At 43.0% G+C, this 27,004-nt stretch overlaps 2 protein-coding genes across 3 annotated transcripts in view; one reads left to right on the top strand and one right to left on the bottom strand.

Moving 5' to 3' along the window:
* The window catches only part of LOC310748408 (uncharacterized protein), a 77,876-nt gene extending 54,697 nt beyond the window's left edge, over positions 1 to 23,179 (top strand). The window contains exon 13 of the mRNA XM_083584183.1: positions 18,312 to 23,179. Coding sequence (XP_083440309.1) covers positions 18,312 to 18,426 — 115 coding nt within the window. The 3' untranslated portion in view covers positions 18,427 to 23,179. The remainder of the gene's footprint in view (positions 1 to 18,311) is intronic.
* Positions 1 to 27,004, bottom strand: part of LOC310748389 (interferon-induced very large GTPase 1-like) — a 75,382-nt gene that overhangs the window by 36,990 nt on the left and 11,388 nt on the right. Inside the window, exons 6-8 of one of the 2 annotated variants that reach the window (XM_083584127.1) lie at positions 26,373 to 26,444; positions 24,877 to 24,948; positions 18,510 to 24,030 (exon numbers count right to left, since the gene is read on the bottom strand). In XM_083584127.1, the coding sequence (XP_083440253.1) occupies positions 19,310 to 24,030; positions 24,877 to 24,948; positions 26,373 to 26,444 (4,865 nt within the window). In that variant the 3' untranslated portion in view covers positions 18,510 to 19,309. Of the gene's footprint in view, positions 1 to 18,509; positions 24,031 to 24,876; positions 24,949 to 26,372; positions 26,445 to 27,004 lie in introns of those variants that run through there. The other variant, XM_083584126.1, reaches the window with a different exon arrangement.

Raw genomic sequence — 27,004 nt, 5'->3', positions numbered from 1 at the left:
GCAATTTAATTTGACTTTTAGGACATGCACAACAAACCCCCTCCCCTTCTCAACCAGACATTTTTGCATGCAGGAAATGCACTGGAAGGTTTGGGATGATACTTGTGTGAGGGGGATGGAGCAGCTGCAGAAAAGGGAGAGCCACAAGCAGACCTTGAGCCCTTGGCAAGGGGCTGCATTGGTGCCTCTGAAGCTGGAATAGACTATGGACCAGAAACGGCTTCTTTTTGTTGCCTTTCACGCTCTGCCAGTGACTTCCTCCAGGGCCACTGGGGTCAGGTGTGCTTCCCTCCGCTTCCCTCCCTTCCTCCCTTCCTCCTCCTCCATTTGTCTGCCTGCCTCCTCCCATGCACTGTCTCCTTCCCTCCTTAGCAGAGGAGCATCCCACGCAGTGTACTGACAGACAGGCTCCTAGCCACTCTAAGCCAGAGTGGAGAGGTGCAGATTTTGGAACACACACCCATGGGCGTAGCCAGGATCTTTGTTAGGGGAGTCCCAGAAAGTTGGAGATCACCCCAAAAGGTTTGAGCTAGGAGGGCCAGGCTTCTGCTAGGGGGACAGAAACATAATTAATTGAGTATTTTTTAATGCTTTTCAATAATTTCTGAGGATGTGCAGCTAACAGGAAGTGGTGATTCACTCCATGCTGTGAAATGCTTCTCTGCCTCTTCTGTGCAGCAAAAACCACAGTAAAAGGCACAGGTCACAGCATTATTTCTGATCATTTGGTAACCATACTGATTATGCTTACCAATTTTTCATTGCCCTGTATAGGTTTTCGAATAGGAAGAACACAATGCAACAAATTTCCCAACTATCTAAAATCTTTTTTGTGTTCTTCCCACAAGATATATACCATATTTTTCGCTCTATAGGACACACTCTTTCCCCTACAAAAATTGAGGGGAAATGTGTGTGCGTCCTATGGAGCGAATGCAGGCTCCTTGGCTTCAGCGATAGCAAAGCGAAGCCTCTGAAGTGCTGAGGGAGCACTCCCTCCGTGCTCCAAAGGTTTCGCGTTGCTTTTGCTGAAGCCTGGAGAGCGAGAGGCGTCGGTGTCCACCGACCCACCTTGCTCTCCAGGCTTCAGGGATAGCCTCGCAGCCCCACCGGCAGGGAGAGGCTGCACGTGGCTATGGCTTCTTTAGCTGCGCGCAGCCTCTCCCAGCAGGGAGAGGTTGCGCAGGGCTAAAGAGGAAGCCAAAACAGCCAGTGGGATGGATCCCGCTGGCTGCCTTGGCTTGTTCCATAGCCGTGCGCAACCCCTCTGGCAGGGAGAGGCTGCACGGGGTTGGGGGGGAAATAAGATTTTTTTTCTTGATTTCCCCCCCTAAAAACTAGGTGCGCCCTATGGAGCGAAAAATACGGTATATCTATATTTGCTACTGAAGGGACCACTGATTTCAGCACACAGTGGATACTAATATCACCCCAAATATGGGGTGGGATCTTTCACAATTGGAAATTCCATTTAATAAGGAAGAGTTCATGAAATGTACACAAACTCTAAGCATTCACATAAGATCTGTATGCTTTGCATCTCAGTTAGAAAGGAATAGAACCTACCTTCTTTTCTCTGTAGGAGCAGCAGAAAGACTTCTCAGCTCCAGCTAGCAAACACTTGGGCCTCTCCTATATTTAAAGGCAGAGAGCAGAAACTGAAACTGAAAGTCTCACTCTGACATAGGTTCTGAGATAACACATGATTTCTAGTAAACGGTTTCTTCCTCCCCCTCCCCTTGAAAGAGTGAAATCCAAAGTCCTCAGAGCCCTTCTATAAGTTCCTAGATGCGTTTCAAATGCATGGGTCAGACTAGAAACAGGAATGATGAAAGTCAAAGCTCATATTAGTCTAACATCAATATATAAGTGGCTAACTCTGAAACTGCTTCCCCAAGGAATAGCCCCATTGATTCTGAGCGACCAGTTTCAGTCTGGCTGGCAGACAGCAGTCTTAAACCCTCTTCAGAAATTGGACCTGCTCCCCAAACCCTCATAACTATGGACCTGGGCCAAGCTAGATCTGTGGTTAGGCAAAGAATCATGGACATAGAGAGACAACAGGACTGTACAAGGGTCCCTGATTATAAAATCGTAGAAAACAGGAGATACATAGCCACTCCAGCAACATATCTCTATTTCCTCACATCCAGAAATGAAAGAAGGGCTTTTACTCTTGCTAGAAGCTTGGCCCTGCCCTCACCGGTTCTGGAAGGCTCCTATAGAAGAGTCCCGTACGCACCTACACTTTGCGCCTGCCCATTAGGGGAAATAGGAAGCCCCAAACATATATTTTTTAGATGTCCTTTTTATGTTGAGATCCGTAGAGACACCACTGATCCTTTGCTGAAGAGGCTCGCTGATCTTTCAGACAAGTCTAAACTTAATTCTCTCCTCTTAGGCAAAGATAACAAGATGACCTGGCTGGTAGCCAGATTCTGCGCCCAGATTTGTAGGCACAGATCATCCTCTAGAATAAAATAGCTTACTAGGGAAATGGTGAAGTTGCCCTTTGAGGCGCCTCAGGGTCAATTTTTTATGGTAGCCCAAATCTCAGTTGTATGGGTGTATGTATATATCTCATGACCTATTGCTGCAATCTGCTCCGATTGTATATTTTATCTTTATGAACGCTGTTTTTATTGTGTTATTTTATGTGAGCTGGTCTTTGGCCGTAATAAATTATCTATCTACCTCCCTTCCCCCAAAAAGAAAGTAGCGTCTGTCTGCATGTTTCCTTTTAAAAAGGCTGATTAAGAGAGGGAACTTGAGTACAATGTTTGGGCTGGGTGGGTTAAGTGGCTCTCTCCTCCATTACAAAATGGTGGAAAGGAATTGGCTCACAGCCCTTTGGAGTTGAGGGTTCAGTTTGTCCTTCGCAGAAGAAGGCAGCAGCTTTTTTTCTTTAATGCTTTAGCATGACCTAAAAGTTCAGAAAACTTGCAGGCCTTTCCAGCCTCTCGGGTATGCAGGAAAGTTGGTAGAAAGTTGGATAGGTTGGTCTGTCTAGCTCAGTGTCGCTGTCAGGATTTCAAGCAAGTCTGTCCCATCCCTAGCTGGAGACCCCAGGGATTGAACCTGGGACTTTCTGCATACAAAGCAAATGTCCCAACCACTGAATCAGAGTCTTCCAATGGCTTGCAATCGTATGCTGTGCTGCGTGTCATCAAGGGAGCAATGAGGCTCTTGTGGGAAAGTTGTTGAGCAGCTTCTGAATAGTATGATAGGAGTGCTATTTTAATTAATCAAAATGACCACATGTGAAAATTATCTGACATTATCAGGCAGGTCAATTACACCCTACATGGTGTTGGAATGTGAGCCCCTGTTGAAAGAGGCAGCATGGAATTCTGGGGCACAGCTTCTCCTAAAGACCCAAACCCATAACTTGGTTTATGAGTAAAATTTGTCTCCATGCCATGCAGGGCTCTCGCTTTGCGGTCAGACCTTCGGGAGCGCTGCCAGGAAGGCGAGTACCGGGAGGCCGCTTCAGACGTTCTCTCTCCTCCACGCGTCTCTTGCTTCCTTTTATTGATTTTCCACATTTATAGCAGATATAACATATAAGAAACACAAAAGAAAACATATTACAATACTAAAAAGAAAAAAGAAAAAAGAAACATAGTCCTTCTAAAACCCAATTTAGCTTTCATTGTTAACTGACTTCCTCTAGTGTCCCCTAACTGAATTTCAATGTATCACCTTGTAACAGTTCTCCAAAATCCTCTTTCTAATAAAATTAACTCCTTCAGTTTACTATCTTCTTCTCTTTTCATAAAAATCTAAATCCATAATGCTTTACAATTCGTTCTTACTCTAATCCTAAGCCTATTTGATACGTTCAAGTGACTTCTAATTATCTTATGTTACAATATTTGGCTAAATAATCTTTGAATTTCTTCCAATCTTCTTGATACTCCTCTTCTCTCTGATCGCGGATTCTTCCAGTCAGATTGGCCAGCTCCAAAAAGTCCAAAATCTTCAACTGCCATTCTTCTACTGTCAGTATTTCTTGAGATTTCCAGTTTTTAGCTAGTAGCAGTCTTGCCGCTGTAGTGGCATACAAAAACAATCTAACATCTTTTTTGGGCAATTCCAATCCTATTATTCCAAGTAGGAAGGCTTCTGGTTTTTTAATAAATGTATTTTTCAACATTTTTTTCAACTCATTATAAATCTTTTCCCAGAAGTCTTTCACCCTGGGACACGTCCACCACATATGATAAAAGGTGCCTTCCTTCACTTCCGCTTGAGGCACCACAGAAGATGGCTGACAATACCATCGCTTCAGCTCCCACGAGGTCATTAGAGGCTGAGATGGGAGTAATCAGCCTCCCAAATTCTTCCTGGTGTAAGGGAAGATGCAGTCTCATCCACGGATGCCCAATAAACCACCCCCAAGTTCGTAAAGAAGGAGGGGGTGGGGGCGCTGGATGGAAAGCCCCCGAGGGAGTTCGGATCTCCTGGACGCTGTCCCCGTGAGCGCACCAAGTTCCATTTCTTAAGATGAAAAATTGGATTTAAGTTTTGGTTTTTTTTTTAAATAATTTTTATTAACTGGCCAATCACATCAAATTAAATCACATCACATAAATTCCAAATTACAAAGCCAATTTTTTAAATTTTGTTGGGGGAACCCATACTTCAAGATCCAAAGGGGGATTCAGATCATCTTCTTATTACTGCGTTAATATCCAAATCAGTCCCAATCAGTCCAAACAAAATTCATAATTCTATCCCGTCTTATCTTGGTGTTTCCACATCATATCTTGTTCATATAATTTCTATTTTTCCTTTACGATCTCTTCTGTTAGTCTCCTTAAGCCGATAAGCAAAATAATAATCCTGTGTGGATTTCCCGTTCCTCCACTAAGTCCAGATGGTTTCCATATATCTCCTTCGTAGATAGCATCGCTCTTTCCATCATAAATTTGGCATTTGTCGCTCTTAAGTCCCACCGATAAGTTGATCCACGATATGTAAACAACTCTATTTCTCTCTTTCTCCTCCCAGACCCAAGAGCTCCAACAATGCCTCCCAAAATGGCGACGGCATTTTTAACTGCGTCATTCCAAAACTCTTAGTTTTCCAGCTTCATCTTGAAACATTGCTTTGGTTCGAAAGTTTATCTCCACACAGCCTTAAATCCACAGCTTAAGTCCTTAGTTTCTGACTCATTAGGGGAGGGGATTCTTGTTAAATCACATAAGAAAAAGGAAGGCAGGTTTTTCCCCCCTCCCCCCTCAGTCATACCGTATCTTGACGTATCTTCTCATATTTTATTCTTGTCTTGTTATCAGAGATCTCTTCTGTCAGCAGTCTTCACTCCCCTTTTTCCTTGAAGCATGTGCAATTTATCTCGTCCAAATTGTTTCTTTTGAAGATGCTTGCAACTAGCAGCGCGAATCAGGGACGGGGTCCAGGAGTGCCGAAACCCCACAGGAGGGCTTTGTGCCTAGTGCCCCCACCCCCACAAATTCGGGGGTGGTATAGGGCACAGCAGGCAAGGGCCGTCCCCCCCACAATCCTGGGGGGGTTAAGGAGGCTAATTACCCCCATCATAGCCTCCAAATTACCTCGTGTGGGTCGGAGAGATGTTATTGTCAGCCATCTTCCGATGCGCCACCTAGTGGCCCCGAAAAATTGGATTTAAGTTTTGGACATGCTTCGAGTGAGGAGGGGAAAATTAATCTGCCAATTAAGGCAGCCACTGAGGTGCCAAGAGTGAAGGAGAGGAAGAAAGAATAACATTTAAGAATAACATCTAAGTCGGTATGTTGGAATGGAATGGAAAAGGAAGGGGGGGTAAACTTTTTTTTACTATGATTTATTACAATAACTGACAGACCCCCCCCCCCGAAGAACCGTTTACATTATTTACAGCAAGTGAGATGGGAAAATATAAACTGTGTGGAAATAACAATACTATATAACTAAAGCTTTTGTTTTTTGAAATGCTTGGAAGAAGATAAAAGACCCTCTAAATATTGATATTAGAAAGAAGCAGGATCTCGTTAGCTGCTGGAGAGACTTTGGAAAGACCGAGCTGCAGAGATAAATAGTCATAGCGGGAGGTGAGCCCTTAATTTGTTATTATATCTGCACTTCAAGTCCGATTTGGCAAATCTCCCCTGGAAAGGCTAATGTTTGATGCAACATTTCTGCCGCCTTTGAATAACTTCTGGCCATGTAGTTTGGATGCAGCCAAGCATGCTTTGACAACACAGACATTATATGGACTCTGCATTCAACTCCACTCCCACTTGCCATACACACTGGAAATATATTTGGGGTGGGGAGTCAGTGTGACCCCCCCCCCAACCTGGGGCATTGGATGGAGATTAAGAACATAAATGGTTTCGCACCAATAAATGTTTTTTGGGGGGGCAATTAAACAAATAAGACTATGGGGGAATAAACAACTGGTATGGATCTTTCCCACTCGCAGATGACCTAGTCATGCCTGCTGATGTGGACAGAATGCAGAGAGAGGTGGGAAAGGAACAAGTGTGGTAAGTTCATTGCTATTTTGCTTGGCAGCTTACAGGGAAAGGGCTAGGACTCCTGTCTGGCAGCATTTCACGTTAGTTGGCATGAGGCAAAATTAGCAATTTCCTTGGGAGGGTGATGCAGCTAGAAACAAGGATGGGCAAATCTGTTCCTAGGGTGGACTGTGCTAAGTTTTTGGGTGATAAGTAATAGTTTCCTGGTCAACGTGGGGAGGTTTCCCGCAGGAAGTGAAGTTTCGATACCTGGATGCTGAGAAGTATGCAGCAGTACGTGGAGCTGTCTGCTGAGCAAATGCAAGAGAAGTTCAGCTTCACGCTGGTGGAGAAGCACACAAATAAACTCATCTGGAAGGTCCATGTGAAATGAGGTGTGTTTTGACCGAGGGAAGATCACAAGGTTGGACTGTAGGTTGGGAGTGGCAGAAAATATTGGCAAGATTTGTCTGGCAGGGAAAGAGGCCAAGAATAAAAATGAAGATTTCGGATGATAAAAAAGAAAGAGGCGAGTTTTCCCTGCCGGACATAAGCATTTATTATGAAGCTGTGTGTCTAATTTGGATAAGAGATTGGATATAATTAGAAAACACAGACCTCTTGGATTTAGAGGGATATGACAACAGGTACGGGTGGCACTCGTACCTGTGGTACAATAAAGTGAAAGTCCACAGGGGTTTTTTATATCATATAATTAGAGGATCTATATATGAAGTATGGGACAGAAATAAAAAATTATTAGAAAGAAAAACCCCTTGGTGGATATCACCAACAGAAGTGTTAACTATTAAGAAAGTAAATATGGAAGGAAAGAGGGCAACCTATGAAGAGTTTATCAGGAAAACTGATCAAGGTATAAAACTTAAGACTTATGAGGAGCTAGAGAATTTACTTACAGGGTGGCTACAATACCACCAAGTCAATGATATATTAGAAAAGGACAAAAAGAGACTGGGATTTGAAGATAAGAAATCAAAATTTCACATAAATATTATAGACGGTATGTAATGGTTCTAGGGGTTGCTCGTGCGTAAGCTGGTGCTTATCTCCCCGGCTGGGTGCAAACACTTGGCTGGGTTGCCAAAGTGAACCTTTTCTGTCCGGACAGCCACTCACCCGTGGCTGACTCAATCGCTGGCAGAATCCGTGAGTGGGCGTTTCTTAAACTTCTTCCAGCAAAGAAGCTCTTTGACGCCTAGTCTCCTCCTACTCTCTCTGCGCGAAAGCCTTCTGCGCAAGGAGGGTGTGGGCAATGGAGGACCCCTACTCTCCCCGCTGGTCCCAGGCAAGGAGTCATGGGACCGCCTCGCCGCTTCCCCCATCTGCCCCCCTTCTCCACTGGTGCTACGCTGATTCTCTTCCCCAGAAGACGGGCTGCTTCTCCCGATCCCTGGACGCTCTCTGGAATCCCTCTGGCTTTTGCTCTCTCCCTCCGGCACTGATGGCAGTTCCCTGACACGGTAGAAACAAATTATTGTCTAAAATGTATGATCTATTATTGGACTGGTATACCAAAGATGAAGAAGTAAAAGAAGCCATGATTAAATGGGCCATTGATTTTGGATATAATATTGAATTAGAAGTGTGGCATGAATTATGGAATGTTAACATGAAATTTACGGCTAGTACGGCATTGAAGCAGAACTTATGGAAAATGATTTATAGGTGGCATCTTACGCCAGTAAAATTGGCACAGATGTGCATTATGAGAAACAGGAACTGTTGGAAATGTGGAGAGGCAGAGGAAGACCTCTACCACATGTGGTGGACCTGTGGTAAAGTGAAGGGTTTCTGGGAATTAATTTACAATGAACTTAAAAAAATGTTTATGTACACTTTCCCAAAAAAGCCCGAAGCCTTTCTACTGGGATTGATGGGGAAGGAAATTTTTAAAAAGGATAAAAACCTTTTTCTGTATGCCACGACGGCAGCAAGAACTATGTTGGCTCAGAACTGGAAAACAGATGTAATACCTACCATTATGGAACTGGCCAGATTATCAGGAAAATTACGAGATCAGGATGAACAGAAGTTTCAAGAAAGTTGGAGTAAATATTTGGTGTATATAAGAGACAATTGTAAAACCCTAAAGACACTGTCGGGGTTAGAATAACTCGAACAGCGTATGGTAAAAATAAAGCTGAAAAAACAGGATACGCGATGTTAGAAAATATATGATACTTACCAAAGGGGTGGAGGGAAGTCCAAAGCTCGGCAGAGCTAAAGATAAGTATGTGATTTATCAGTATAATGAATGTATGTTTAATGGAAAAACAATACAAATTTATTGGAAGGAAAGCCAACAACACCTGGAAGGCAGCAGATTTCCTATCCCTGGCTTAGCTACTGTAACAATGCCAAGAAAGTTGTGGGGCTTTGAGGAAAAGAGCTGAGCTTCTGCTCCAAATGCCCTATTTGAAAGGGACCCGGCATTGTAGGAGTTTGCTGCCTTCTTTGCGTGCCTCAAAAGTGACCTTGCTTGCCCTTCCCAGGTTGTGGATGAGCATGAAGCAAATTGCCATTCACAGAGACTAGAGAAACCTCCTGGGACCCTGAAAAGTCTGAAAATTGGCACTCACGTCACAATCTGCCCTGAGGTGAGACACAAAGATGATGAAATATTCTGTCAATGCAGAGCCAAGCGGTGACGCATGAGAATGGGAAGGAACTAAAGCAGGACCCCTGCTCACCCTTTAATTTGACTTTCTTGGAATCATGGGCGGGGCTAAGCCACATTCACACTTACAGAGGTTTCCCGCTCTCCTGCAGGAAGTGAAGTTTCAATACCTGGATGCTGAGAAGCTGCAGCAGTACGTGGAGCTGTCTGCTGAGCAAATGCAAGAGAAGTTCAGCTTCACGCTGGTGGAGAAGCGCACAAATAAGCTCATCTGGAAGGCCCATGTGAATCGAGGTGTGTTTTGACCGAGGGAAGATCACAAGGTTGGACTGTAGGTTGGGAGGCAGGATGGCAAAGGGCATCCCAGTCACATTGCCTCTTTGACTACCTTTTCCTGTTCTCTTGCAGTAGAGTTAGATCCAGGTCAGATGAATTCCTCTATTCCTCAGTACAAGGTAAGCAAGTTTTATTTCCCTGTAGTTATATCCCACCTCCCTCCCAAGGGGGCACAGAGCAACTGGTGATACAGCGCTACACACATGGCAGAATAATAATAAAAAATAACATTTGTAATGTCATGGAAGAGCCTTCCTAGACAAGCTGACCTGGCTTTATCATGTTCTTTTGTAGCACCCTGCTTGTGGTTAACGCTTAGCTGGAATGAAATATTCAACGCAGCAATAGAGAAATTAAAATAATAATTTATTTGTCAGACAAATAAATGAGAGGCACAGTGGTATATGGTTACCAAGCTCTGGCCTGGCCTCCTGCCATTATGGCCAGCACTTATATTCCCTCAGCCCAGCCCCCTTGCTCCTCCTTTGGCTGCCTCTGTCCAATCAGCCTGGTTGAAATTCCTATTGGCTGTTTGCTAGAACCAATCATAAAAGATACACCCATTTCCTATTACCTTTTATGGGAGACAAAGAGCTATATTTCCTTCTATTTATAATTGGCAAACAAGTAGCCATTAACCTCTACAAGGCACCTTAATTACCAGATAACCTTTTGCCCTAGACTAGGCGCCTTAACTAACATTTCACCTTTTGCCCTATTGCCCTATTCACTCCAAAACAGATGGTGGCTAATTTTATCTGAACAGATCTTTTGTTCACCTTCTCACACACCATCTATGAAAGAGCTCCTTCTTTGGAGGTCATATGTCAGGAGTGCTCTGATGGTGTTTCCTGCTTGGCAGGGGCCTGGACCCAATGGCCCTTGTGGTCTATTCCAACTCTTCTATGATTCTATGATTCTATGAAATAAGAATCTAACATTTATTACTTTCTAGATGCTTACTGCATTCAGGCAACAGAATATCATATTATACATAACATAAATAACCTTTTAAGAGGAAAAGAAATCTTTGCAGAGTAAAAGGATCTCAATTTAAAAGGAACAAGGAACAGCTTAAAAAAACGGCTCTTTACTCCCCCTCTTGCCAGCCAGATGCTTTGACCTTTTTGACCTTTAGGCAAATGACTCTTTGTATGATGAGAGGCCAAATGGCAAAACCTTTTACTATTTACTAATTCTTGATTTAGCCGCTTTATTACAGCTTAATTATATTCTGTAATATGTAGGGTCAGTGACCTTTTGCTCTCAGCTTTTTTTTATGACCGCAATAAACCAAAGGGGCCTCTGACAAAGACCTTGCCTGCTGGTTTCCTGCCTCGAAAGAAACATTTGTGAATTTAAGCTCATTTTTAGAATACAGGAATCTGATCAAAATATAAGCCTTGATTAAAATGCAGGCTATGATCAGATGCCTCACTTTGGGGCCAGATCAAGATCTTTAAAAACACCTAGGTTTTTAAAGTTTGGCTGAACTCAGCTATCTAGACATGCCAGAGGAATCCAGTGCATGGGCTCCCAATAACTCATCTCCCATCGTCATCAATTTCTTATAGTTCCTGCTTGCTTCATTCATATCCTCTCTGTCTCTCTTTTCCAGGTGATTGTGGCTACTCACTGCCCCATACACCATCCCAGAGAACTGACTCTGGCCGTGATGCAGAAGGCAGGTAGGGATTAACCCTTTCTCTTGAAGGAGATGGGAAAATATATTAATTGCTGTGATGTGTGTGTGTGTGTGTGTGTGTGTGTGTGTGTGTATTAACAAGAAGAAAATTCCTGGGTACCTAGATTGAAAATCTGGGGCTGAACACACACTCGACTAGGTGAGAACCCCAGCTGCAAAGTAAATACCAATAATAATAATATACAGTGGTACCTCGGGTTACAGACACTTCAGGTTACAGACTCAGCTAACCCAGAAATAGTACCTCGGGTTAAGAACTTTGCTTCAGGATGAGAACAGAAATCGGTGGCAGCGGGAGGACCCATTAGCTAAAACGGTACCTCAGGTTAAGAACAGTTTCAGATTAAGAACGAACCTCCAGAACGAATTCAGTTCTTAACCCGAGGTACCACTGTATTACTTTCACCCCACCCATCTGGCTGGGTTGCCCCAGCCACTCTGGGCGGCTTCCAGCAAAACATAACAGGCATGATGGAGCGGGCCTTTCACAGCAGAGCTGATGAAGGGAATTTTGCTTCTCAGCTCTCCCAGTGCTAGAATGGTCAGGCAGCAGTATAATGTGGAAATACAGGTCATTTGACCTTCTTTATCCCGTTTTGGCACCATGTAGCAGCCAACCTCTCCCTCTGCCCTCAGTGTCATTCCTAGTTGTGGGAGTTGGCAGTATCATCTAATGATCTGCCTCATTCCCAGGTCCATTTGCTGAGCTTCTCTTGTTTTGTGCCTGCTTTTCCCTGCTGCTGGGGGTGACATTGCAGGGCAATAGAGAAGACCATCGCAGACTGCTTGATGTCTTTTAAGCCCAGAAATTTCCTCCCTTCAATCCAAATATCTTCCCCAGCATTTTTTAAAAGAAGATTGCCTTGCTTAATAGCATAGCAATGTGCCACTTTAGCCTCCACTAGTTCAGCAGGCTTCGGCCTATCCTGACTAGCTTGGCTCTCCTCAGCTGCTTTGATACAAAAGGCTTTTTTCTGAGGGCTAATATTACCAGACTTTTCTCCTCCAGCTCTACAATTAAAACTTTTGTGGCCAAACTTTCCACATCCCCAGCATTTCAGTTCTTTGGGATTTGTATAATTTGTTTTCCACCCTTTCTCCTCAGTGAGACTGGTGTTGGCTTGGGCCTTGTCATTTTGCCCTTTTGACAATGGCCTGTTTCCCTTTGCTTGTTGGAATTTATTTCTGTTAGTCCCCCACACTTTCCCGCCAAAACTTGGTTCATCAAACCTATGGTCCCTTATTTCATTTATTTGGTCAGCTAAGTTAGCAGCTTCTTGAAGTGATTGAGGGTGTCTTTCCTTTATAAGATATTTTAATTGGCCGTTTATTGTTTCATAAAATTGTTCCAGAGCAAACACTTCTCTGATTTTTGGAACAGAGTCTGCCCTCTCCTGTTCTAAACATTTTGTGAGGTAGTTTGAGATTTTAGCCCCAAGCTGAGCGTATGTCTCCTTCCTCACTTTAGTCACACTTCTGAATTTCTTTCTCAGTTGTTCTGAGGTAATCCCAAACCTGGTGTATATTAGTTGCTTAAATATCTCAAAATTTTTGGAATCGGTCTCTGACATTTGAGAATAAATTACAGCTAATGACCCACTGATCCTGGCTCTAAGGATCATCATCTTGTCCTCATCTTTCACTTGAAAGTCTTGACAAGCTCTTTCAAATGATATAATGAAAGCCTCAGGGCAATCTTTTTCCTTAAACTCAGGAAAACTCTTTAAATCTACTTTCACTTGAGTTGGACTACTGGTGTTATTATTATTTTGATTCTCCATAGCTGCTAATTCCAGCTTTCTCATTTCCAGCTGAAATTGCATTCTTTCGCTCTCACTTTCCCTCTCAGCTTTAATTCTTTCTAATTCTAATTTATATTCTTGTTCAAACTTCCACTTTTCACATTCTTCAGAGAATTTTGGACGTCCTGCCTCAGGTTGAATATCAGTTACATTTTCTAAACTCTGCTCTCCTCTCTGAGGATTTCCATTCTCCTCTCCTTCAGAGCTTTCATAAGTTGTTTCCCTCACAGGGTTTCTTATCTTTTTGGGTGGCATATTGTGTGAGTGAGAATTATCAATAAATTAACAAAATAAGAGAAATTTCCTCTCAGTACTGTTTCTCTGGCTAGGCTTCTCTCAAGACTCTGGCCCCAAAGTTCTGCTATGGGTTTTCTCTCTAACCCTTCAAGCTCTACTTCCTCTGACCACGAGCCTAAACCCTCTACCAGAAAAGACTTTGAGCTCTCTTTCTCTTTGTTATCTTGGCTTTGTGGCTTATCTTGGGTACCTTACACCCCCGGGTTAGGTAATCCCTTCACAGATTTACCCTTCCCCCTCTAGGTGTATTGTTTTTCCCCACCGAATCCCACCACTTGCCTACCACTTCTGTGGTGACAGATAGTGATGTTATTCCACCGCAGGTACAGTTGTGATCCCACCTACGGTTGTTGTGATCCCACCAATGCACCACCAATTTTGTGGCGATCACACAGCGCCCCCGGACGTTTGACGGTCTAGTGACCCTGTGCCACAACTGTGATTGCTTTCTTCGCTGCCACCACCCCCACCCCGCTTCTCACGGGGACACACGGAGTCCAGACAGTTGTTAACATTAACAAATAATCAAGTTTATTTTTAAATGCAGGAACAAGCGTATGGTTTCAGTTTATTTTTCTCTTGTCAGTTTCTTAATCTTAGTTCCTAACAACTCCAAACTGATTATTCCAACTATCTATCTGACTCAACCTAACAATTCCTCTCACTCTCTTTTTTTTTTAAATAAATTTTTATTAGTTTTCCAACATAAATTAAACACAATACAACTAACAATACACAAACAGACAAACATATAAACACGTATAATTTCATGACCTCTTTTTCTTAAACCTTATTTCAACGACTTCCCCATACCTCCCTTTTCTGCATCCCTATTTTAAACTTTTTCAGCAACCCCTAGTTCCAATTACTTATAATTCACTTTCTTTAGTCCTTTTTCTCTTACCCAGTTATTTATCACTGCAATTTTGTTTCACATTACCCATGACATTTTAGCACTCATTAATTTTACAACAGTTCTTAAGATAAACTTTAAATTTCTTCCAATCTTCTTCCACCGTCTCTTTCCCTTGGTCGCGGATTCTGCCAGTCATCTCAGCCAGTCCCATATAGTCTATCACGTTCGTCTGCCACTCTTCCAGCGTGGGTCAATTCCTCTCACTCTCTCACAATACAACTCGACCAACCCATGCCTATTCCTCCCTCCTACTTCTCCAACTCCCAAACCTCAACTCTTAAATCTCAACTGACTTTCAGAACCTCCCACTCTAACTTTTACTCCCCCCTTGCATTCTCACTGGCCAATCACATCACACCCATTTTAACCCTTTCCTTGACCCATCCTAGGAGGCAAATGCCACATCTTTCCCCCCCCCCCCTCAAGAAGATTGACTCAGGAGGGATAATTTAACCTAGTTATACTCCTGATCAATCAGCATTACATTTTTATTGCAAATAAACATTTCCTAACCTGCCATTTCATCCTTCATATCACATTTAACATTTGTTCATCAAATACTGTGTTCTTGTAAAATATACATATATACAAAAACCTGTTACATCTTAAGCATTCAGTTAACTTTCAACTGCAGGTCTTCTGGACAAGGCATCTGAGACAGTATTCAGGGTCCCTTTCACATTTTTAATCATAAAATTAAAGTCTTGCAGTGATAGGGCCCACCTCATCAGCTTGCTGTTGGTCTTTTTGTTCTCAGCCACAGCAAGGGTGAAATGGTCAGTACATAAAGTAAAAGTTCAGCCCCAGGTGTACGGCTTCAGCTTCTATAATGCCCACACGATGGCAAGGCATTCCTTCTCGATGGTCGAATAATGTATTTCCCTTGGTAGTAGTTTCTTGCTTATGAAGGTGATGGGATGCAGGTCGTCCTTCTCTCCCTGTTGACACAGCACGGCCCCGATCCCAGCATTAGAAGCATCGGTGAAGATGGTGAACTCACGATCATAATCAGGAGCAACAAGGACTGGATTTGATGTCAAGGTGCTTTTTAAGGCGTCAAAGGCCTGCTGACACGCTGCTGTCCAGTTAACCTTATCTGGCTCCTTCTTCCGCATTAGGTCCGATAAAGGCATTGCTAACTCACTAAATTTTGGAATAAATTTGCGATAATAACCGGCTAGTCCTAGGAAAGCTCTTTCTTCTTGGAGGTAGGGGTAGGCCAGCTTGAAATGGCTTCTACCTTTGTCTCTAAAGGTTTCATCACTCCTCCTCCCACCATGTGTCCCAAGTATTGAATAGTCGAGCCCCCTATCTGGCATTTGCTAGCTTTGATGGTTAAGCCCACCTCTTTAATTCGCTGTAGCACTATCCCTAAGTGCTCTTTGTGTTTCTCCCAAGTTGGACTGTACACAGCAATATCGTCCAAATAAGCAACTGTGAACTCTCTTAATCCGTTCAGGATTTTGTTCACCAATCGCTGAAAAGTTGCTGGCGCATTCTTTAAGCCAAAGGGCATTACTTTAAACTCAAACAGCCCTAAAGGACTTCTGAACGCAGTTTTCTCCTGGTTCCTAGGGTCCATTTCTACTTGATAGTACCCCTTTGTTAAGTCTAGGCAGGTGATGTAATGACACTGGCCTATAGCTCTGATCAGGTCATCTAAACGCGACATTGGATATGCATCCGCTTTAGTGACATGGGTCAGCTTCCTATAATCCAGGCAAAATCTAATAGATCCATCAGGTTTGTCTAATAACACTATGGGTGCTGCCCAGGGGCTTTCCGAAGGGGTTATAATCCCTGCCTTCAGCATCGCACTTACCTCATTGCTAACTTTCCCCACATACTCTCCAGTTATTCTATAGGGGTTGACAGCAATGGGCTTAGCATCCCCAGTGTTGATATGATGTACAACTCCCTTAGCTCTACCTGGAGTGTTACTGAAAATTTCCTTATAATTTTGTAGGATCTGCTTAACCTCCACCTGCTGATTAAGGGTTAATGTAGGAGCTATCTTTATTTCTTGTAGATTGCACAATTGCTCCCCTCTCCCTTCCCAGCATGTTATATCGGCTTCGTTTGGATCTTCACGTATTGCATACAGTGTCCAGCCTTCAGGTCTAAGATAAGGCTTTAACATGTTCACATGAACCACCTTACGCCCTTCTTCCCCTTGTTGGATTACGTAATTTAAATCACTCATTTTGGACACGACTTTGTACGGTCCCTCCCAGGCTAGTTGCATTTTATTCCCTTTGGTTGGTCTCAATAGCAACACTTCACTATTGGGTTCAAAAGTTCATACTCTGGCTTTTTTGTCGTACTAGGTTTTCTGCTTTGTTTGGGCTGCTTTTAAATTTCCCCCTGCTATCTCTAAGGCTCTTTTCAGGGAGTTTTGCAGATTGTATACGTAGTCTATCACTGACTCGGGATCCCTGTCTTGATACTCCTCCCAATTCATACGGAGCAAGTCTAACGGTCCTTTTACTTTATGTCCTAGTAACAGCTCAAAAGGACTAAACCCTGTACTCTCTTGGGGTATATCACGATACGCGCAAAGAAGATGTTGTAATTTGCGATCCCAGTCATTAGGGTTCTCTGCCGCATAGGCTTTGATCATGCGGATCAAAGTCCCATAAACCTTTCCACCAAACCGTTTGTTTCTGGATGGTAAGGGGTTGAAGTTATGTGCTTGATGCCACACAACTCCCACAACCTTTTCATTAATCGTGAGGTAAAAGATGTTCCCAGATCAGTTACAATCTCACTAGCAAACCCTAACTGACTCATATAATTAACCGAGGCATCCGCCACCGTCTCCATCTCTATATTTTTCAACAGGGTGGTTTTGGGATACCTGGTCGCAAAATCTATGATGGTCAGGATATATTTATTGCCCCATTTCGTGGCTCTTGGCAATGGCCCTACTAGGTCAAGCCCCAACCTTTTAAATGGAGTAGAGATCACAGGTAAAGGACACAGTTTGGCCTTTGTCTTGCCCTGTCCTGTACCTCATCTTTGGCAAATATCACATGCCTGGCAATATAGCTTGATTGTTTCCCCATGCCTGGCCAGTAGAAGTTCTGCACAATCCTTTGTTTAGTGCGTGTTATTCCCATGTGTGCACCAAAAATGCTATTATGGGCTTGTTGCAAAATCTGTTCTTAACCTGAGGTACCACTTTAGCTAATGGGGCCTCCCGCTGCTGCTGCGCTACCAGAACATGATTTCTGTTCTCATCCTGAAGCAAAGTTCTTAACCTGAGGTACTATTTCTGGGTTAGCGGAGTCTGTAACCTGAAGCGTATGTAACCTGAAGCATATTTAACCCGAGGTACCACTGTACTTCAAGACCGGGTTGCTGCAATGCGCTCTACAGTATGTGGGGCGCCCCTCACTCTTTGTACTGAGGCTGCAGTTAGTACAGGATGCTGCCACATGACTGCTGACAGGAGTGAGGACTTGTCAGCATATACTAACTGAGCCTGGAGAGTTCAATTGGTAAAGAACATGGTGCCGATAATGCCAAGGTTGCAGGTTTGATCCCTCCATGGGACAGCTGCATATTCCTAAGTTGCAGGGCGTTCAACTAGATCAGGAGTGCCCAAACTTTTTTCAAATAGGGCCAGATTTGATGAAGTGAACATGCGTGAGGGCTGACCAAAGTTGTTGAGGATTTGACCCCCCCCAATAAATAAACTGCCACAGGGGCCGGATTAGGTGATGATCCTCAAGGTCCCTTCCAACTCTACAATTCTATGATACGTAGCTCACACTAAAACAAAATGGACCTAGAGAGCAGAGAGAGAAATGGCGCCACAAAAAATGTCACACTCAGGCAACAATTAATTGTATATTTGATACACTTCCCTTATTGGATTTTCCCTGATTTGGGAAAATCAGAATTTACCGTAGAAAAAGACTGTTGGACAGGTAAGACCTTGAGTGGACAACACCCAAAGAACTTAAGACACATCCAGCTTCAAATACACATTAAATGCCCATGTGATTAAACCCAGAGTCTGCAAGGGGATAGTTATCTACATCTGGATGACGTCTGCCTGCATTTTGAAGATCTCTAAACCTTTTGCATCTTTGTCCATTTAAGATTCTGAACTCTCCCATCTGTATTGCAGTTCTGTAGCAGTGAAGATAAATGGCCTAAACTGGGAGACTTGGACGGATTTGGAGTGGTGCATCCGTAGATCAACTGGCTTGAATTTCTCCACACCACCCAACCATTCACTCTGAAAAGGACTTGTGTGTTTCTCTGAAAACAGTCTGTTCTACCAGAGGGAAGCTGAAGACTAATGGATTTTTTAAAGCGGTAGAATTCTTTAAAAATATGTTTATTAATATTGTTTCCATTGCAAGACAGTGCATTACAGAATACATTGCATTCGTGTAGACAAGCACATGAAATTGGACCCAATATACCTTCAGACATTCATTTTACTGTCATTTTTATAAATGTCATCGCAAAAAAGAAGTGAAAAACAGCATTGGTAGACTCCACCATTCCTAAAGGCTAAAGCTTACTAAAGAAATTCTTCACGACAAAAGTTTTCTTCCAAACATGAGAGTAGATAGGGAATTACAATTTATCATGATAACTAAGAGAGTAATAATAATAAACAGGAAGGGAAGCAAGGTTACAATCTGTAGAACCCCCACTATGAGCAAGCCTGCGTTGGCGTTGAGCTGTACTGCTGCCATCACTTGGTGAATTTCAAATTACAAGTTAGCAGCAGTATTTTAATACAATGGAGGGGAAGAGAAAAGATTGCTGCTCAGGGTAAATAATATGCTCTGGATTAAGGGCATCGGGAAAGAAGAAAAATGAGACTGGAATAAACGTGCACCTGAACGGAAAAGGTGAACATAGTGATACAGGTAGACACGACTGGCTGAAAACATTCCACTATATGCGGCACAAAATGTAATAAATGGAAATCCAGCCGGGGACTTAGGGATGCAGAACCCTAATTGTCCTATCTATCAGTGTTAGGGATCCTTCAAAGAGATCCATTTTAATTTTCAAGGGGCCTTTTCTACGTTATTAAGACTTGCATACTTTGTGGAATGCTTTCATGGGAAGAAGATCCATGTTTCTCTTCTGCTAAGATAAGAATGCTCACTTCATATTATAAATGCCCTTTAAGGCCTCCAGTGCTTGTTCTTCAGTAATGTTTTTCCAGTCCTCTGGCAGATCAGCTGGTTTAGCTTTATATATTCTTGCAAAATCACGGTTATATTTGTTCAAAACAAACTTCCAGTAATCTGAAGCATTGATACTGGGATCTGGTTGGATGCACCAGTCTGGATAATATGAACGATAATCTTTGTATGGATAGAGTTCCCAATTTGTGTCCTGATTTCTGAACTTAGTGTCGGACGCCACATCAGTTGAACAGATATCATAAGCAAGCTTTTCAGACACTATTTCTCTGTACCTTCCCAGTCCTTGAGGCCGATGGACAGTTGCAAAATGCTCTTGATGAGCACTCCCTCCAGCTTCACAGGGGACTTTGCAGAAAGGACACTGCTTCCCACAGCCAAACACCCGCTTGAAGATCTCATCCTGGGGGCTCACAGGCAATTTGGAGAGTTTAGACTGGATATCCAGCAAATCATATTCAGATATTATTTGCTGTTGCAAATCAGCAAGGAAGTTTTCAACACAAGCAGAAAACTGTGCAGGATCAGTTGCATTCTTAAACTGTACCCCTAACAGACTGTCCTTAGAAATGACTAACTCCTTCTGCATTTCTCTGCAAAAACTGTCCAAAAATTCTGAGACTGTCTCAATATATTGATGCTTTAATTTTTCCAGTGTTTCTATAATTTTCTTTACTATCGCAGAGAGAATCTCTTCCTCCAGTTTCTTCAGACACTCATTCTCTGCATAGTAATCCAAAATTTGTTCCTGGATCCAGTTTTTGACAAACTTTTCATAAGCCCCAAGGTATTCTAGGTAACTGTCGACATTACCCTCTTCCAACAGTTCCTTCAGGACAGTAAACTGGAAGAAGCTCCGACTGGCATACCCAATGGACTGTGCACTGTTGAGAATGTCATCTACTATTTCTATCCCAAGTCTTTTGTTGATATAACTCACAAGGGCAGGATGGAGACACTGGTCACAGAAATCCTTGGCTCTGATTTGCTGGGCATCTTTTTCCAGATAAAGATCTCTGAAAATTGAGAAATAATGAGGCTTCAGTTTCTCTAAGCGTATATAGGGATCATTTTCCTTAATAAACTCTTCATGCATCTTTTGAAATTCATGAGCTGCTTCCCCCAAAATGTGAAACTTTAGATCTACTTCAAAGCATGTTGTTGTATGAAGTTTCTGAGCATCAGATTGTTGAAGCATTTCATTGATAATCTGTAAAAGTTCACCACAATATGTATCATCATAGTCTCCTTTGGAATCAACCTTTTTACAAATGTAGGAACTGCATTTAACCATCAAGGATTTAGCAAGTTCTTCTATCTCATGCAAACGCTCCTTTTTAGCAAACAAGTGTTTCACACGGCACCACAATGTTGAATCCATATATTCAGATTTCATTTGAAAAGTATTCATTCTGTAGCTTAACAAAGATTTTGCTCCCTGTACTTTTACATTGACTGAACTTCCTCGATGTGCCAATTCCCTTCTCAAATATAAGTCAAGCTCTTCATATATTTGTCGTTTCTCTAAGGGAACAGGTGATATTTCTGACAATGTTTCCATCCACATTCTTTCAAACTCTTTTTCCAGTTCTTGATCTTCAATCCTATCTTCATTTTCCCGGCATTTTTTAAGTAGCCCATCAACCTTTCCTTCAATTATTTTCAAGTATTCAGTTTGTAGAGAGTGAATCTTGTGAAGCCCCTTTTTAATGCGAACAGCTTCCTGACATTTGCTGTAAGAATAACTTTCCAGTTCCTGCTTGAGGCTGTGAGCACTGCGGACAAAATCTTCTCTGTACCTTTCTACCAAATGCAGATTTGCTGCTCTGCTTTCAAAGTATTGCTTCAAATTCTCCAAAATCTGCTGTTCTCCAGCCAACAGCTTCTGATAAAGCTCATTTTGCAAACTGCGTATATCAAATTCATCAGGAGAAACATTCTGTATTGACGTTTCCTGTTCAGATACCCACAGGTGCATCTCTCTGCGAAAATGCCATTCCCATTCAGAATATTTCATGGAGAGCTGGTTATAAGCTTCTGCTATGAGGCTGTTTCGGAAGCTGAAGATGAAGTTCTCATGTTTCACAGCATTCCACAGACTTTTCACCCATTCAATAAACTGAGGGATGTCCTTGGGAGGTATTTTACATGTGCGGTTCTTTATGAATTCAAATATGTACTTCTTTAATTCAAGGACTTTTTCACTGTATCCCATGTTAACTGGGGCCATTGGTGGGACTCCATGCCAAAGACCTGGGATGTACCAATTGTGCATTTCTGGGTCGTAGTCCATGATGTCTGAAAACTTGATATCCCTATTGAGTTTTTCCATTTTTGCTGCAGCCTGGGTCATTTCATTCAGCTGTTCCAAAAGATGCTTCCTGTCCCTCATGTTTTGGTCATGTGCAGAAACGTCACTGACGTTCTGATGAACAAACTGGCAGTTGGGTTTTTGCCCAATCCTCTCCATCCTGAGGAAGGCATGGGTCACAATTTGCAGGATGTCCTTCATTTCGGTGGCATTCTCCATGGCCATGTTGACAATGGTGATGTCGCTTAGCCCAATGACTAGAGTGGCTAATTCGTTGTCATGCTGATAGCTGTCTTCCAGTTTGGCCAGTTCAGGGGCTTTCAAGCCCTCTGTGTCTATCACCAGGATGAAGTCACAGCCAAGATCCTGAACCATATTCTCTCTGACGTTAAGAAGCGTCATGAAGGCACCTCGTGTGCACCGCCCACTGCTGACAGCAAACTGCAGGCCAAACATGGTGTTCAGAAGGGTCGATTTCCCAGTGCTCTGCACCCCCAGAACGGTTATCACCATCATCTTGGATTGTCCCCTAAGTTTGTTATTGAGTTTATTCAGAACATCAGTTATCCACTGCAGGGGGATATTGGATGCATCACCATCAATGAGCTCCAGGGGAAACCCTTCCAGCAGTAGTTCAGCAGCAATGCTTGGGAAATGGGCAAACTGCCTTTTGTTTTTAGCTATTTTGCCCTCATTAACCATTGAGCATTCTGCCTCATAGAACTGCCCCAGCTCACGCATGAAATGCTCAACTCCCAAGGAAGAGGATGATATCAACTGGTCTACCTCTGCAATCTTCCGCCCATCATCTCCTAAATTCTTGCATTTCTCTTTATAGTCAGCACGTAACTTGGAAAGATTTCCCCTAGCAATATGGTCCAGGTTGAACTTCATCCATTTCAAGAAATAACTCCTCTCTGCATCCTTCAAATGTTTTATGCCGTGGATGAAATTAATCAAACCAATGGTGAGATCACATTGACTCTGCTGCTTACGCAGTTCCGACCATCTGCCTCTCAATTCTGATCTGTATTTTTCCGAAGGCATGTCCCCTTGTCTTTCCATTCTGCATAGTTCTTTCTCCACTTTGGCCAGATTCTTCCAGAGATCACCTTGGAGTATCAGTGTTTCTTTCTTGTAAGCTGCTACATCTTTGATCTCTCCTGAAATTTCTGTGGCACATCTGAGGGCATCCTGACATTCTTTGTGGTCTTCATCCACCTGGATTGTAAGTTCATGGGCTGTTGTACACATCTTATCAATACTTACACACTTAGGATTTGAGGCTATTATTTTTCCAACTGCAGCTCGAAGGAGTTCTACAAATACTGCTTTATTCATTGTGGCATTCTTTACCAATATATGTGAATTGTCAAGTTTAATCACTGGTGCCAGTTTATTTAAGAACTCCAAGGTACAACCAGATTTTCTACTGCGACCTTCCAAGATAAAGTAGAACTGAGTTGACAGGTCCTTCAGTGACGACAAAAGAGTATGTTCTCTCTCGCCAATGCATTCAGCAAATATGAACACAGCTGAGGAGACCTGCGTTAAAAAGCTGAACTGCACCCAGTGAGACTCAACATCTCCACGGAGATTTGCAACAGCAACTGGCTCTGGGAAGAGATCTGTGTTCATCCGTCCTCCTGGGAAATACCAGGCAATCTCTACAAGCCCATCAGCAATTTCCCGAGGGATGTTCCCACACTCCATATCTCGGTGTAGAAAGAAATCATTATGCTGCTGAGAAGGGCTGAGGAACTCGTTGAGGACTTTGGACTTAGATATGTTACAGTTTCCCATCCGTACGAAGGAAACAGTCGGCATGGATGTCAGTACCAGGCTGTCCTCCCTAAAGCCTCTGCTTTCAGCCAAGGAATGGGGCCTCCATTTTTTCACAATGTCCCTCATGGCCCAGAGCATCAGGGTGCACTTGGAGGTCTTGAGGGGAGGCAGAATCAAAGGCAGGGCAAACTGGCACATGGACATTTTGAGGAGGATCTCCTGTTGGAGGAAACTGTCAGAACAAAGCAGAACAACACAAAGGACATCAAGGGGGTTCACAGAATCTATCTCATCTGTTTTGGTATCAAAGAAGATTCTCTCATCAATCCTTTTTTCCTTCTCCTTTAACGGCATTCCTTTATTGTCCTGTGTTTCATGTTGAAGGCTTGTGCTCCTGGCTGTCACATTCAAAGCCAAGACCTTCTTCAGAAAATGCCAAGGCAAGTCTCCCAATGTACACGGGCTGAAGTCTTTTAGATTTCCAGAACTGATTTCCAGAATTTCTTTCAGGGCAAGTTTCTTGCTTGAATACTTCCGAAACTTCAACTTAGCAATGATGTTCTTAAGCGCTTTTCTTCCTTCTACAGAACCATTAGAAAATAAGTATTATTCTTTTTTCACCCAGGTGTATCCAAGATTACTGTTTCAGTGCCAAATTTTCTAATGTGTGTTTAACAATGCAATTGCATGACTCTCTTTTTTAAAAAAAAAAAATATCAATGCAAGCGCAAGCGATGTGTGTAATATCACATGGACTTTGGCTCTTAGCCTCTGCATCTTTTTCTTCCCTACCACACTTGCCCACACCCTGGTACATTTCTCTTTTGCGTACAAGGGGTTGCTACAGTATTTACACTGCATGCATTTATTAAGAAAGAAGGCAGCTACTACTAGGGCAGTGGCAGCAACTGAGAGGTCAGCTTTTGCCTCCTGAAGCAAAACCGAAAATGCTATCTGCTACAGTACACACAATGCCTAAGGCACCACCCACCGGTGGGTTGTCCCTGAGAGAAGAAAACACGTGGGAATGATCATATTTCTGACATGGTAAATAAACCATTTCAAACAATAAAGCTAGTCATCTGATAATGAAACTGAGTTTACCCTAACCCAGAAATTTTTATTCAAGAAACTCCAACTTCCCTTAAGGGCAACATAGTAGCCAAAGCTGCATTAACCAAGTGGCAGGATTTCCAGATTCTGCAACCAGAAAAATGAAATTCTGCAATCATCATAAAACGGGTAACCTAGATTAATATGTTTCTCTGAACAAATGAAACAAGACTAAAGGCAACAGACTGCGAACACCTGATATAACTGGGGAATGCCTGGATAAGATTCTATGATTCTAAGATGCTATCTGGAAACATGGCTCCACCCTCCACTGTAGGGAGGATACAAAATTAAGGTGCAAAAGACAGAAATACCTTTGCAAGCATGTTTCTTTTTTTGCTCTGCTTCTGACTCAAGCTCATCTTCTTTCTCTTGTCCTGCAGGGACTAGAAACACACACAAACCTTTATCCATGTAATGTTATACCATAGTTTACCTAAAACAGTTGATTTTAAGCTATGGTTTAATGCCCATGGGCATATTGTTCCTCCCTGTTCTTTTTCCCCTTCTCCCAGAGCCCACCGCAGAAACAAATGAGTTTGGCTTGTTATAGCAGCATGCAAACTTGGCTCGAGTGGTAAGTCAGGAATAAGCCATGGATTCCCGGATTATTGCTTGGTGTTTGTTGGGAGCAAACAAATCATAAGCTGGATATGAACGACACAAGCCCAACTGTGTCTTGCCTCTGTTACACCGGGTGGGGGGGGGGAGATACTATTGTGTGTGCTAATCCATAGTTTAAAAGAACTATGATTTAATGTTGTGTGAAAACGCAGTCATAGACCATGTTCATGTCACAGGGAAGCCATAGTTAAAATAAATTATGGCTTATTGTGAACCTGCTGAAATAATGGGTGCTTTGTGTGGGATGTAACATGACAAAAGCAGTCAAGTACAACATTTCCTGTTTGCCCAGAGTAGACACACAGGGGAATGTTGCTCCAGCCGGGAGAACTTCCTGTTACACCTGGTCTGGACCATCTTCCCCCTGAGTGTGACCAGGTAGATGGGCGTGACCCTGGGAGACCCCATAAAAGGGCTGGTCATGCAGCCACCTTTCCCTTTTTTCCTCTTGATGCTCTTCCAGATGTACTATCTTGATGCTCTTTTGCTGTGTGCTGGCTCTCAGCCAGCAGCACATGGGCTCATCCCTCTCAAGAGGATGAACCCACACTTTCCTCTGTAACTGTAACTACAAGCTAAAGCCTGCCTTCGGGATCACACTGTGGACTGAATGTGAGTAAGACTTATCATTACTTTTAAAAAAGACTGTTGTGTCATTGTTGTTTTTAAGAGGGAACAAAAGGGGATTTACCAGGAAGAAATCCAATCTGGATTGCTTAACTGAAGTGCTTCTCACGAATCCAATCAACTTGCTTCCTACTATGTATATGGGAATGTGCTCTGCTACAAGTCTGGATGGGAAAGGAGATTTGAAAGTCACACCCACACCATACATTTAAAGCCTATCTATACTGCTTTAGCAGCCATGGCTTCCCCCAGAGAACCCTGGGATTTGTATTTCCCCCCTTCTATCACCCTTAATAAACTACAGTTCCCAGGATACTTTGGGGGGGGAGCCATATACTTTAAATGAATGGTCTGGAGACGGTTATCCAAACTTCATCAGAGGTAGGAGGAATCTTCCTCCCTTCAGCAGAGCCCAGGCTGCCCCATCCTGCCTGGCTTGCTTACGGAAAGGCTAAGCAGGAAAGGAGAATTAGACCAGGGGGTCAGCAGGACCTATTCTGAAGAAACCAGTAACAACCAAATGTCGTTGTCCCTCTTCCTCAATCACGAAAGGAGATACCTTTGGGAACTGCTTCTTCTGTCTCTTCCAATACTCCTGGGCTTCCAGTCTTCTCCTCTGGAGGCAAACGCTCTAGGGAGAAAAATATAAGCTACATTAGTTCCCTTCCAACAGCACAGTTCTACGATTCCTGGTCCAAAAAGCCATGCTGACAAATATTCTAAAGCAAACCACAACAATCCACTTGTTTGTATACCATTAACTGGGGATGTGGATGTATAACTGCAATGGCCATCTGAATGCATAAGCTGTCCGTGCAAATATGAGACCTGATAAGGTAAAACAGAAAGTCCAAGTCTCCTCTTAGCATCTCTTTTAAAGAATACACTAACCACTCCTGTTTCCTAATTTCCCTGCTGCAGCTGGGGTGGTGAGAAAGTCCACACCCCTCCCCCACCAGTTCATCTGCCTTTGGGACATGTGGTTAAAACAAAAATGTAAAATGAAGACATTACTGATTACTAATATCCATGGGATTCCACTTGCCGAATGATCTCTCTTGTCCAATAGCAAACTCAACTAGTGAATGCAAAGGCTAGGTAGCCCAAACAGGGTTACAAGACAGAGAAATTATTTTGCCTGGGGAGAAACAAAAGTAGTTTTTTTAAGAACTAAAGGGGTAACCCTGCTCC

This window comes from Podarcis filfolensis (assembly GCF_964270895.1).
Source record: "Podarcis filfolensis genome assembly, chromosome: 13".
Taxonomy (NCBI): domain Eukaryota; kingdom Metazoa; phylum Chordata; class Lepidosauria; order Squamata; family Lacertidae; genus Podarcis; species Podarcis filfolensis.
The sequence above is the reverse complement of the archived record's forward strand: the minus strand, read 5'-3'. Positions and strand labels throughout refer to the sequence as shown.